Source organism: Lolium perenne, chromosome 5, assembly GCF_019359855.2.
Source record: "Lolium perenne isolate Kyuss_39 chromosome 5, Kyuss_2.0, whole genome shotgun sequence".
NCBI lineage: Eukaryota > Viridiplantae > Streptophyta > Magnoliopsida > Poales > Poaceae > Lolium > Lolium perenne.
The window spans coordinates 119,639,224-119,652,929 of record NC_067248.2 but is presented as its reverse complement, the minus strand read 5'-3'; the positions used below and the strand labels follow the sequence as shown (position 1 = coordinate 119,652,929).

Genomic DNA, 13,706 nt, shown 5'->3' with positions numbered 1-13,706 from the left:
TGGAGGCTTCAACGAAGCCATGTTTCAATTTGAACACTGTTCTGCTACTAAAAGGAGTGAAAGTCGTATTAAAGACTTCAGAGAAACGTTAGACTGCTGCAATCTACATGATTTGGGCTTCCTCGGCTGCCCATGGACTTTTGACAATAAAAAACTGGTAGGAATAATGTTAGAGTCAGGCTTGATAGAGCAGTGGCTTGCCCCTCTTGGTCACAGCTATATCCCCATGCGACTGTCCAACATGTTGTGTCATCGTGCTCTAACCACGGTTCCGTTCTGATCAGTTTGGTGAAGTAGGAAAACAACCAGGAATATAAGCATAAGAAAATTAGAGGCAATGTGGGAAAGAGAGCCTTCCTTTTCTGACTGTGTGGAGGAAGCCTCCCAGTTCCTAAGGCCGGAAAAGAACCTTTAAGAGATCCAACAGAAGCTTGCTAATTCCATGGCGTCGATGAAAAGCTAGAGTAGAGAAAACTTTGGCTCGGTTAATACAGAGATCAAACAGCTAAAACAGAGATTGGACAGACTACAAAGAGGGAAATACAACAGAAATAAAAAGAAGATCCAATGTGTCTCCTCAAGGCTGGATGAGATTTTGCATAGAGAGGAAATTATGTGGGGACAAAGATCAAGAATCAAATGGCTTCAAGAAGGCGATCAGAACACCAAGTTTTTCCACCGTAAGGCGCTACTGGGAGAGCAAAGAAGAACAAAATCAGAAAACTAAAAAAGAGGAATGGCACGGAAACCACCGATGTAAATGAGTTCACAGATTTAGCTACAACTTCTTTAGAGATCTTTATTCTAAAGATCCCTCATTGGACCCAACCGACCTCCTTGATCTGATTCAACAGTCGATTAGTGACCAGATGAACGAAGCTTTACTAGCCGAGTTCACGGAGAAGGAGATTGGTGATGCCTTATTCCAAATAGGACCTCTAAAAGCTCCAGGACCAGACGACCTACCAGCGAGATTCTTCCAAATAAATTGGGGTCTGATGAAAACGGAGGTTTGCGAGGCTATAAAACTTTTCTTCAAAGATGGCCATCTGCCGGAGGATTTCAACATGAGAAAAATAGTGCTCATACCAAAAACGAATGACACCTCTGACCTGAAGGATTACAGAACCATCCCCCTCTGCAATGTCATCTACAAGATTATTTCAAAGTGTCTTGTTAACAGGCTCAGACCTTTCCTCCATGACTTGATCTCGGAAACCCATAGTGCCTTTTTGCCCGGAAGATTGATCTGTGATAATGCCCTCATAGCTTTTGAATGCTTCCATGCAATCCATAGGTCTAGGAAAGAGGACGAATCCTTCTGCGCTTACAAAATGGACCCGTCGAAAGCGTACTATAGAGTGGACTGGGCTTTCTTGGTTGGGGCCTTAATCAAAAATGGGTTTCTAGAGTAAATGGGTATCATGGATTATGGCCCGCGTTACATCAGTAAAGCTCTCTGTTCTCATCAACGGGCAGCTCACTTAGACTTTTGCACCTTCGAGGGGTTTAAGACAGGGAGACCCTCTCTCTCCTTATCTTTTGCTCATTGTTGTTGAAAGACTCACTAATGTCATTAAGAAGGCCGTGCAAACAAAAAGTCTGCAAGAATTCAAGATCTGCAAAAATTCACCTGGCATTTAACATCTTATGTTCGCTGATGACTGCCTTTTGTTCTTTTGTGTCAGTGAAGACCAAGTTGATACTATTAAAAAGATTATTGAAACCTTTGAGAGAGAGGCTTAGTTCAGCTCCTTAGTGCCGACAAATGTTCTTTGCTCTTTAGCGATATCTGCCTAGATTCTACTCAGCATCAAGTGAGGTTGGCCCTTAATGTGTCGAGGGACAGTTTTGAAGACAAATACCTGGGCTACCCAACTCCCGAGGGCCAGATGAACAAAGGCAAATTCCAGCCCTCAAAAAGATTGCCTTGGAAAGAAACTAAACAATTGGGTAGAGAAGTTGATGCCCATGGAAGCTAAAGATGAACTCATTAAGTCAGTGGCCGAGGCCATCCCCAACCATGTCATGAGCATCTTCGAACTCCCTGTAGGATTCCATGATGACTACATGAAGCTTGTGCGCATTTTTTGGTGGGGTGAAGATGAGAAGAGGAAAGTTCATTGGGCGGCATGGGATATCCTGACCAGCCCAAAGAGCATGGGCGGAATCGACTTCAAAGACATTAAATTGATGAGCCAGGCTATGCTGGCTAGACAGTGCTAGAGGATCATAAACAAACCTCACAGCTTGTCTGCAAGATTATTGAAATATATCTACTTCCCGCGAGGTAATTTTCTGGATACGATCTTCAGAAAAGATGCATCGCCCTCTTGGCATGGAATTGAACATGGCCTCGAACTTATACAACAAGGAATAATCACAGGAGTTGGAAATGGCAAGAACACAAATATCTGGATAGACAATTGGCTGCCTAGGGATTATAACCTAAGAGTAACCCCTGGGAAGACCAATACTAGAATTCGGCGTGTTAACCAGCTGATCAACCAGAATGGTTATGATTGGAATGTGGATCTTGTTAATAAGGTTTGTTATAGCCATGATGCAGAGTGGATTCTCAAACAGAAATTGTCTTTGGGTCTCAATGAAGATCCGATTGCTTGGCACTATGATAAATCCGGGGTCTTCTCACTGAAAAGTGCATATAGGGTAGCTTACAACCTTCAAAATGGCACTAGATGGAAAGCGGGCAATAGCCACAGTACCGACAATACAGGAATATCTAGAACCTGATTCGAAAGACTAATTTCCCAAAGAAAGTAAAAATCTTCGGTTGGAGAGTTGCACGGGACAACATGGCCACAAAAAGAAACAACATGAGGAGAACTCTAGAGATCGACAGTACCTGCATCATATGCGGAAGAGAGGAGGAGAACAATTTTCATGCAATTGTTAGATGTACTAAATCTAGAGCCCTCGGGTTTGAGATGAGGAACATTGGCACCTCCCTAACAACAGAGCTTTGCTTACACATGCCCTGAATGGTTTCAAAATCTCCTGATGAATTCAAATAAGACACATAGAAGTCAAGTGTTGATGCTTTTGTGGAGGGCTTTGCACCTGCGGAATGATATTGTCCACGAGAAGGGACAAGAAACTATGGCGAGATCGGTGGCTTTCTTGCTAGCTATGACAAACTCCTGCAGGGTTCGACAAACTACCAGACTCCCGACACAGGTTTGCGACACTCCACTGATTTGGTGATCCCTCATACTAATGTCCATATTCATGATTCTAATAGGATTGGGATTACTCAAATGTCTCAGTGGAAGCCCCCCGATGGATAACAAGCTCACGATCAATGTTGATGTTGGTTTCTGTGCCCACAGGTGCGACTGTGTCTGGTACCATGATTAGAGATCACATGGGGACCATTGTGGCGACAGCTAGTACAGTCCTGGGAAGGTGTTCGGATGTAGAAGAAAGCCGAGGCCAGAACCATCTGGACTGGACTAAAGTTTGCAATAAACCACAACTTGGAGCCTGGCATCCTAGAGTCTGATTGTGCTGTGGCTATTGTTGCTGTCAATAGCAATGAAGTTAACCTGAGCGCAAACGGGCATATCTACAATAGCATTGACCTACTGAAGAGAGAGATCTACCAAACTGTACGTTCTCCAAAGTAGGGAGAAACGATAATGGTGCTGCCCATGATCTTGCTTGCTGGGCCAAACGAACAACGGAAAACAACGTGTGGTGTCATCGTGTACCTACTTTTATTTTTGAACTTTGTAAACAAGGTACTGCTTGTACTTCTATTTCTGAATGAACGAGAGCCATTTCCCTAAAAAAAACCCACCATAATTCATAGAAATATATGGAAGGAATGCGATCGGAGAATTTTCTATAATTTCATGCAACATTCAAGAAAACCATGTTTGTCCCACCATCAAGGACATTTACCAAAGAGGGTAGACTTTCTCAGTAAGTCATGTGCTATGAGCTTCTTCTACTTGCTTTGTTTGAAAACAAAAGACCCTAATCAAGGGCGGTGATTTGGGGAGCGAATCAATGGCAGCTAGCCACGTGGCAATAAAAAAAGAGAGTCCATCCGTCTTTGGAAAAATCGGTCGGCTGTCGTTTCATCGCTCCATCTCACACACACGGGATCGGTCGGCTATCGTTTCGTCGCGCCATGCGCACACATGGGACCCATTGGTTGTCGTTTCGTCGCGCCATCCCATGCGCGGGAAGGTAGATGTGGTATAAATTTCAAAAAACAAATCACTCTCATGCAATCTTAATAAGAAAAGTCATTGCTCCTTCCAGTTCATGAGGGAAAAAATGACAAACGATGAGTAATGAGCTCACTGCATCCGGTTCCCCTAAAAAAAGAAGAAAAAAAAAGCTCACTGCATCAGGTGGCAAACGGTGAAATTCGCCGAAATCACTGCTACAGTACATCCAAATGACAGTAGACGTTGCCGAGAACTATAATACTCCAACCAAAGGAGTCCACTCCAACCAAAGGAGCGTCTGTCCCAAACTTCCTCAACGAAAACAAACTAGCCCTCGTCTCCATCGCCGGCGCCGCCGAAACGCAGTTCATCGGCCTCGCCGATCCCGCCGCTTGTCATCGCCCTCCTTTCGTCGAACCACACATGGAACTCGCCCTCTTGCTCGTCCTCCTCTCCTCCTCTCTATTGGTCTAGGAGTGGAGTTAAGATCTACCTGCCCGGACGCGATTCCTTTTCTTGGTAAGGAAGCCCTATCTTGGTTGGATTGTTCTCCGGTTTCCAAGGGTGTGGTCTCTTCGCTGTGAACATCCATGTCCAGCCAGATCTTTCTTCTTCAAGATCGGCCTCAGTTAACCCCATTCCGTTAGTAGGAGAACGCCCCTGTTTCACCGTATGGTGATTCTTGAGGAATTCTTCAGATAGTGAGCTGTTTCTATTTCCGCTCCTCATCTGAAATCCTAATTCCATGTTGAAGCATGATAAACATGAATAACTACTGGTAAATCCCGCCAGCCACTACCATACTAGATTAGGTCTTACGAGATCTGTTTTACACATGTGATCCTTATGCTCCAGACATGCCACCGCCAAAGAGGAGGAAACCCTCAAAAATCTGCTTCATCTTCAAAGGGAATGGAACTAGTTCTTTAGCTTTAATACTGCTTAGCTTGACGCAGTTCAGCTGATTAAAATCCTTAATAATTTTGGTGGTCTCACCTAAGTACCGACTACCGAGTGAGTTGTACTCTAATTTTGGAGGCTGCAATCTTCACCAGTGTACAGTGGAACTTGTGTTGATTCAACCAATCGCTTGAGCATTAACGTGGAGACTCTGGTTAAAAGTATTACGATAGTTAAATGAAACCTTTGAACCATCTTAGTTCACCATATAAGCGATTTTGATTATATCACAATCCGTAAATTTACAGCTGATTCTAAGATCACTTAGAAGTTTGCAGATGTGCTATGTGCAATATGTGTTGACTGTTCGATAGTTCTTTCTAATTATTTTCTCGGCTGGGATTGCAGACTGAAGAAGTAATTGTGCCATATTCTATACATTTTTGTATATTAATAAAAAGCATCAGTAGCGGCCTGGTACATTGGGAGAATGGAAGGCAATAACCTGCCCTGTGGAAACTTTATGCATGGAGCATCTTATGGCAGTTCAGACTTGCATCGCAACCCCATGCAAATACGTGCTCCAAACTCGGGTAATCAGGTCTTCAACCAATCTCAGATACCTGGCAATTTCCCCATGCCTATGAACCAGGTTACAGATTCTGATCACATGTCAGAGATTCTATTTGGAGAACGCAGGAAGCCTGATCACCACCAGGTCCTTCACCAGAACTATCACACGAAGGACTCCGTGACCATGAGCGATGATGAGGAAGGTCTGAATGAGGATACCACTGATAGCCAGAGCGGCAAGGGAAAGAAGGGCTCTGCGTGGCACCGTATGAAGTGGACTGATTCAATGGTTAAGCTTTTAATTACTGCAGCGTCTTACACTGGGGAGGATCAAGGAACTGATTTAGGAGGTGGTAAGAGGAACTGTGCAATGATGCAGAAGAAAGGCAAGTGGAAGGCAATATCAAAGGTCATGGGCGAGCGAGGCTGCAGTGTGTCACCGCAACAGTGCGAGGATAAGTTCAATGACCTGAATAAGAGATACAAAAGGCTTACTGAAATCCTTGGACGGGGTACAACCTGCAAGGTTGTGGAGAATCCAGCACTTCTGGACCGCATGGATAATCTCTCTGACAAGTTGAAAGACGTCGCAAGGAAGATATTGAACTCAAAGCACTTGTTCTATGAGGAGATGTGCTCCTACCATAATAACAACCGGAATAGTTTGCCTGCAGATCCTGCGCTTCAGCGTTCACTACAGCTTGCTCTTAGGTGCAAAGAGGAAAATGACTTGATGAGAGGAGCAAGTGGAGATGCTGATGAAGATGACCAGAGTGCAGACTCTGATTACGAGGAGGATAATTATGGGGAGCATCATTCAACACATAGCAATAAGGAGGCCCTACCCATGCAAAAAAAGATGCAGTATATGGCGGATCATGAGGATGTAGGTTTTGGCAACTCTTCGAGCTCACATCATTGCAGCCAGAGGTCTAGTCCCCATGGCATCGCACTAGATATCAACAAAGTATTTCCAGATGGAACTAGCTTGGCTTTGGCACAAAGGGACCTGGTGTCGGAATCTGCAGAGCTTGAGAAATATCGCTTGCAAATTGAAATTCGGGAACTGAAGCTTGCACAGGCACGCCTCAAGTGGGAACAGTTATGTAAAAAGAAGGACAAGGAACTGGAAAGGATGAGACGGGAGAATGAAGAAATGGAGAATGGGAATAAACGCTTGGAGCTGAAGGTAAGGCAGAAAGCATTAGAGCTTGAACTCAAGCTGAAAGGAAATGGCAATCATTCATGACATTTATTTGGGCGATCAAGACTGACCTATAAGATGGTAAGCTAGCAATACATTAACATTACCTAGATAAAGCTCAGCATTAATCATTGGTGCAATTTTTTCCCTCCAGCAAGTCTGGTATTTCTAGGCTGCTAGGTGTTGTTTGATCACAATTTTTTTTAATATAGTAATTATATTGTACTGCAAGTTAACGTCATAACTGTTTCAAAATTTGGTGAGCTCAAATCATGTACTAATGTGGAATATAAATTGTTTGCTTAGGGAGCCTTGTAAATCATCTGATTTCTGTAGTTCTTAATTAATATGGAATATAAATTGCTTGCATTATTAGTTCGTTGGAGCAACTGAACTAATGTTTGGTGCCATATAAACAGTCGTATATTCGTGTTCTCTGTGCATTGCATCACTATTTTGAATGGTATGGTGACTGTACATGTACTCCATACCTTTTATGGACCATATTAGTTACAACTTATCAATAATAAACCCTTTGCTGGTGCTATCTTATAAAAATAGAAAAGGATGCATCGCTGATTTTGAAAATATTGGTTTTCGTAAAACAAATGAAAAACAATGTACTATAAGTAATAGTTGTGTCCTGAATCTTGGCTGTGTTCTGCCTATACCTGGGGCATCTGTCGTGCGAGCCAAGAAAAGTCCGACATACGAAATCTAGGCCCAGGCCCAGCCAAAAGCCCGGAAGCATGTCGGGCCTGTGGCCGTGGCCCAGGCCGCTTCCTTATTTTGCATTTTTTGGGCTACTCAGGCCCGGCCCAGCCATCTGGTCGACTTTTCTAGGCCCAGGCCCAGGAATTTTGGGCCGGGCTGTCCTTGGCCAGGCATAGTTCTGCCTGATGTTGTTTGTACCTGGTGGCAATTCTATTGGTTTCCAAAAATATGAAGGAGAGCTATCCAACTTATTATTAAGTTTCATGCAGCAACCAGTAGAACCAAAAGTCAAAACTGATAGAGAGAAAGTTGGGAAATCCACATATACTTCAACACCCCCTCTCATGTGTGGGTCAATAAGGCCTAGACGTGATAGAAAGAGAGCAAGAATGTTTTTTATTAAATTGCGAAAGCCGAGACTTGAACCCTAGACTTGTGCTCTGATACCATATTAAGCTTCATGCACCAACCAGTAGAATAAAAAGTCCAAACTGATGGAGACAAGTTCAAAAGCGCGCAAGGCATTATTTCCTAGTTTTGCCACTCCCTAGCGCTTATCTCGCCTAGCGCACACAAAGCACGATTAAGCGCGGGGTGTTTTGCTGCCGCCTAGCGCCTAGGCCACGCCTCTTTTAACCATTGGAGAGAGAGTTGGGCAATCCACATATACTTCAACACTTGAACTGATATAAAGACTGCCAGAAAATATTACATCGTTTACAGATTGACCAACAGAAAGCTGAGAAACAACCTATTCCCTGCAGCTTTATGGTCTTATCTGGTATTGGGGTGTTCTGACGTGGCATGTGAGTAATTGTGACTGTGCTACCCCTTTAATGTGGCTTCTGGGTAGGGAACAACCACCTTAGGAATTCGCTGGCTGTAGCATATTGTTTTCCGGAATTTATGCTGTTTATAATCATTTTTTTTGCATATAGTTGCGGACAGTTGTTTAGTACATTTGTATTTTAGCTAAAGTAACGGCTCACTTCTGGCACAATTTCATAGTATTAGAAATCTAAACCTGGGCTTTGACATACTAGGCTAAATACAATGTGACATACTAGGGTCGCGGACTACAGACCGCTCAGACTTCTGAACACCGTTAACCTTATCTCCAGTTTAGCGCACATGGCAAGGTCCCCTGGATTTTCACATTCTGTTCTTTGTGCGTGAGATACCCAAGTACGTAGTATATCCTTATTTAGGTAGTGGTGTTATCAAGATCTTACTTTCACTGTTGAGGCCCTTGAGGGCAAGGGAAAACAAGTACTCCCTCCGATCCATAATAAGTCCATAGTAAGTGTCATGGTTTTAATTCAAATTTAAACTGCAACCATGACACTTGTTATGGATCCTAGGGAATATTAATTATTCAAAGGCTCTAAGGAAGCTTTTGACATGCTGACCTTGCTTGTTAATACTAGCTGACACGAAAGTATCTTCTGGTTGGATAGCATGCTCCTTAGTCAAATAGTAAGACTGTTAATGTTTCTGCTTCTCTTGAATTCACGATGTTATTTGTTCTTTCAGGTTGCTGATGGCTTCTCGTGTTAGCGTAGAGTATTGCTAGACGGCTGGCCTATCTCGTTGCACAAGAATTGGATCTGATGGTGCACTTCTTTTGAGATGCCAGATAACAGAATTATTCTCCGCACTTTCAAAATTAAGGCAGAAATGAGTCTGAGAACCTTCGTCAGTTTTTTTTTTTGAGTCTGTTGTACTCCCTCTGACCCATATTACTTGTCACAGATTTTTTAGTACAGCTTTGTACCAAATCTTTTACTTGTCGCAGATTTGGTACAAAGTTGTACTAAATCTGCAACAAGTAATATGGGTCGGAGGGAATAATATTGTTTGCTTTAATGAGGTCGATGTGTACCAGTAACTCTGAATTGAGTGGATGTCTTGCTGGCCACAGATACCTGGTGTAAAACCCCAAGTGATTGTTATATGCTAAAGTGCTACCATAAGTTTTTATCTGAACTTCCGTGAAATAGGTTCAGACTGTCCATCAAAGAGTTCGAGCTGTAGTTCAGTCGAGCACCTTATCCTTGTTCTCTTGAGCATTTTTTTATGGAAAGGAATGACGGCATGTGGATTTGGTTTCTGATGTGGATTTTATCTTGTTGGAATTTTTAATTCTGGAACATTTGATTATTTTGATATAAATTTAACCAGAATTTCACGTGAAGCAGTCTGTTCTGTCAAACGGACTGGAATGTTGAAGAGGTTCGTGGGGTTTTATGCCATTTTGGAATTTTACAGGAACTGAAAACACAATAATATGCAACTTTGTGGAGTGGGCTATCTCTGCCTCGTTGTGTAACAGGTATTGTAATTTTCGTTTGGACGCTGCTACGCGGTGCTATAGCACCAGATGGTCTACCACGGTGCTCCCCTGTCGGAATACAAAACTTACCCAAAATAGAAAGAGGTGAGGCAATGATAGTGACCGGTAACTGCTTTAGCTTTATGTTACACTCCGAAAATAGAAGGCAAACTCTCTTTTGGCACGTGGAACGGGACCACAAAAATTGTACAACTAAAAGTGTACAAAGCGGTTCTAGTCATCCGCGTTTCTTCCCAACATTGCTCCAACTCATTACCCTAGATGGAAAAAACTTCATACAGTTTCTATAAAAATTACATCTCTCATAAAAACAAAACATACTAGCTAGCTTGTGTAATCTAATAGGGATGTAAAAATTGCAGCGATGGATGTAGAGAAGAGATAAAAATTACATACAGATGCACAAAAACTGGGATCCCAAAAAACATAGTACTAATGTTTGACACTTATCCAATAGTCTGGATGTAGAAAAGGGACAAAAGGTACATCTAAATGCACAGGTATCATCTATAATCGGAGGAAAAATACATCTTGAATCTTCCATCTTTTCAGGATGTAAAAAAAAGGTTAAAAAATACATACAATTGCAAAAATTACAGCCAAAATCCGGGAAAAGATGCAATTCTTACATGGAGGATTTGGCCTATCCACCACCAGATCCTCCTCCACCGCATCCGGCCGTGCCTCCCCCTTCTGCGCCACCGCGGATCCATTACCCCCACCACTAGTCCACCACCATGGCCGCAGCCTTCCAGCTCGGGGGCACCAGTGCCGTGTGGTTCGCCCTCATCCACACCACCACCAGTCAACCATGGCAGCCTCGCATTGCAACGAGAGCGTGGACGTGCGATTCCCCCTCACCCTAGGCAGGGAGCCACCACCAACTCCATGGCGGCGGAGCTCGTGCACACCGGGGCCGGGTGGGTGAGATGCCGACGGAGGTTGGGCGCGCCAAGACCGGGCGAGCGAGTCGCCGGCGGAGATTAGGTGCATGAGTCGTCGGCGGACGTCGCCGAGGGCAGGGGCCAGGCGGTTGTTGTTGGATGCGCAGCACCGCTGCCTCGGGTACCTTGCCTTGGGAGGAGATGCTATTTCCAGATGAAGTCACGGAGACGAAGACCAGATAGGTGGATTTATTGGCTTACAGCCTGGCGACGTGCAGGTGCTTTCACATCTCAATTACCACCGCTTTAGGAAGACCATTAGATGATAATCTGACGGACGCTAGTGGGGAGCACCGTGTAAGACAACACAGCGCCCTGACCATAAATAGAATTTGGGTTTTCGTTTTACCATTTCCACATGCCATCCATACCGGGCTAGGGAGAGAAGTCTTCATCCCGGGCCCCCACCATCCATCCATAAATTCATTATTGTAGTCACGGTCTCCTTGCATCTATCAGATCTACGTCACTAGTTCGTAGTATAAGTTGGAGGAAAAGAGAGAAAAAGTCACGATGGATTATTTGTCACTATAAACAAATAATTGTTTCATGATGTTTGGAGTTAATAAAAAGTACTGTGGGAAACATTTCTATGGTTCTCAACAAATGAAACAAGCTGTATGGGACAAACTCTTATGCAGACGAATCTTTCAAAATTCCCATGGAATTCCTCTACATTAAAGGGATGTTGAGATTGTATATTTTTTTCAATGAAAAGAAGCGTGTGTGTTGCGAAAATGTCAATGCTCCCTATAATGAAGATGAAACATCGTAAAACGAGAGAATTTGAGAAATCCTAACCAAGAAAGCTCTTATGTCACAACTTGTAATTTGGCACATTTCAAAAGTGATCGTTAACACAGAATAAAGAGCATGCATAAATTGGCAGTAACGCAAAATACTTCATTTATCCTAACCATCATCCATCTGAAGGTTGAGACACCTCTTCACTCACACAGGAGATAGCATGTGGTAGGGGTGTGCAACTCGATTGTCAGCAAGCAACACTAATATATTGGTAGATGAAGACATTAGTAGAGGAAGGCGGGTATCCAGGAAAAAAAACATTGGTAACACATATCTGCGATAAAATAGCATCACACCAAACGCTTAGATAGTGTAACGAAATTTAGATCTTGAACGTCACTAGTTCATAGTATAAGTTGCACTAGGAAAAAAAGAAAAAAAATCTCGATGGATTATTTGTCACTAGAAACAAAGAACCGTTTCATGATGTTTGGAGTCAATCAAAAATAAAATCGGAATTACATACAAAATATTCCGCGGAAAACATTTCTATGGTTCTCAATGCTACAAATGAAACAAGTTGTGTAGGACAAATTCTTGTGCACCTGAATCTTTCAAAATTCCCATGGAATTCGTCTACGTTGATGTGATGTTGAGATTGTGCATTTTTCAACGGCAAGAAACATGTGTGTTGCAAAAATGTTAATGTCCACTATAGTGAAATTGTGAGTATGCGGCATCCTAAAATTAGAGAATTTGCGGAAAATTCTGACCCAAGAAAGATCTCATGTCGCAACTTCTAATGCGACACATGTCAAAAGTGACTTTTCACATAATAAAGAGCATGCTATAAATTGTCAGCAATGCAAAATATTCTCATTTATCTTAACCATCATCCATATCCGGAGGTTGAGAGCACGGGAGATAGCATGCGGTAGGGGTGTCCAACTCAATTGACAACAAGCAACACTAATTGGCAGAGGTGGACATTAGTGTAGAAAGGTGGGTATCCGAAAGGCATTGGTAAGACATGTCTGCGAGAAAATATCATTACACCAAACCAAAAAACCGGATCTGAACCCCAGCTCATATGTCCTGATTGAATAAAAAAATCAAAAAATAGCAAATAAATTCAAAAAAATCTGTAATTTTTGTATAATTAACAAGAACAAGTGTTCAAACTGCATGCAAAAAATATCCGAGAAAATACATGCGTAGTGGTCTGTGCAAAAAGGACAAAATGCGATGTTGTTTTGAACATCTAGATTTGTTGCTGACAGCACTCCGATTTGTTTTTTTTGCACAGACCAGTATGTATGTATTTTCACATAGATTTTTGGTCTGCTGTTAGAACATTTGTTCATGTTCGTTGTGCAAAAAAAATCAGATTTGTTAAAATTTGTTTTCTATCTTTTTAAAAAATTTACTCAATCAAGATCATACGAGCTCAGGTTGAGAAACACCTCTCCCCAAACCAAACCTCGCTTTGAATAGTGTAACCAAATTGCGACATATACCGTAGTGTCAAATAATTTTTTTGCAACCTATACCGACCACCAAACAACACAAAAGCCATTTTGCACAGGTACAAAGAATTCATCTGAAAAAGGTGTTACGTCATATGGGTCCACATCTAGTCACACTCACGAGCCATTTGGAAATTTTGAAATGGTGAATTAAAAACATTTTCTAAATTTTCTAATGTTCTTGTCGATGACTTGCCTATGTTTCAGCGGGCACGTGAGCTCGCGTGCCCCTGCACTCGCCTCGGTACCACCACTTGTTCTTTCCTTGTCCGCCTCCCTTCCGTTCCTTCCCTCCCTCCATTCCCCTCCTCCGATCCAAATGGAGCCTCCGCAATCTGTCGGGAGATGACCCCCGGTATGCCAAAGGCATGCCAAACTAGCCTTGTCTAGGCAGTTGTTGTAGCGGTTTAGAAATTATTCCGGATGACAAGGACAATTACGTGGCTAAATGAAACTATACCGGTATCCCAGGAGGGGTCTACCGGAATAGGCTAAGAAGATGCCGGAAGTACCGGCACAAGCTACACTGTAGCACGTCGGCAAGCT

General features: G+C 42.9%; 1 protein-coding gene across 1 annotated transcript; it reads left to right on the top strand.

The window, feature by feature from the left end:
- The first annotated feature begins 4,466 nt into the window (after window positions 1-4,466).
- On the top strand, window positions 4,467-9,576 carry LOC127299738 (uncharacterized). The gene is made up of 3 exons (XM_051329776.1): window positions 4,467-4,718; window positions 5,508-6,957; window positions 9,124-9,576. Exon 2 carries the CDS (start codon window positions 5,590-5,592, stop codon window positions 6,919-6,921), a length of 1,332 nt encoding a protein of 443 aa, XP_051185736.1. The 5' UTR covers window positions 4,467-4,718; window positions 5,508-5,589; the 3' UTR covers window positions 6,922-6,957; window positions 9,124-9,576.
- The last annotated feature ends 4,130 nt before the right edge of the window (window positions 9,577-13,706 follow it).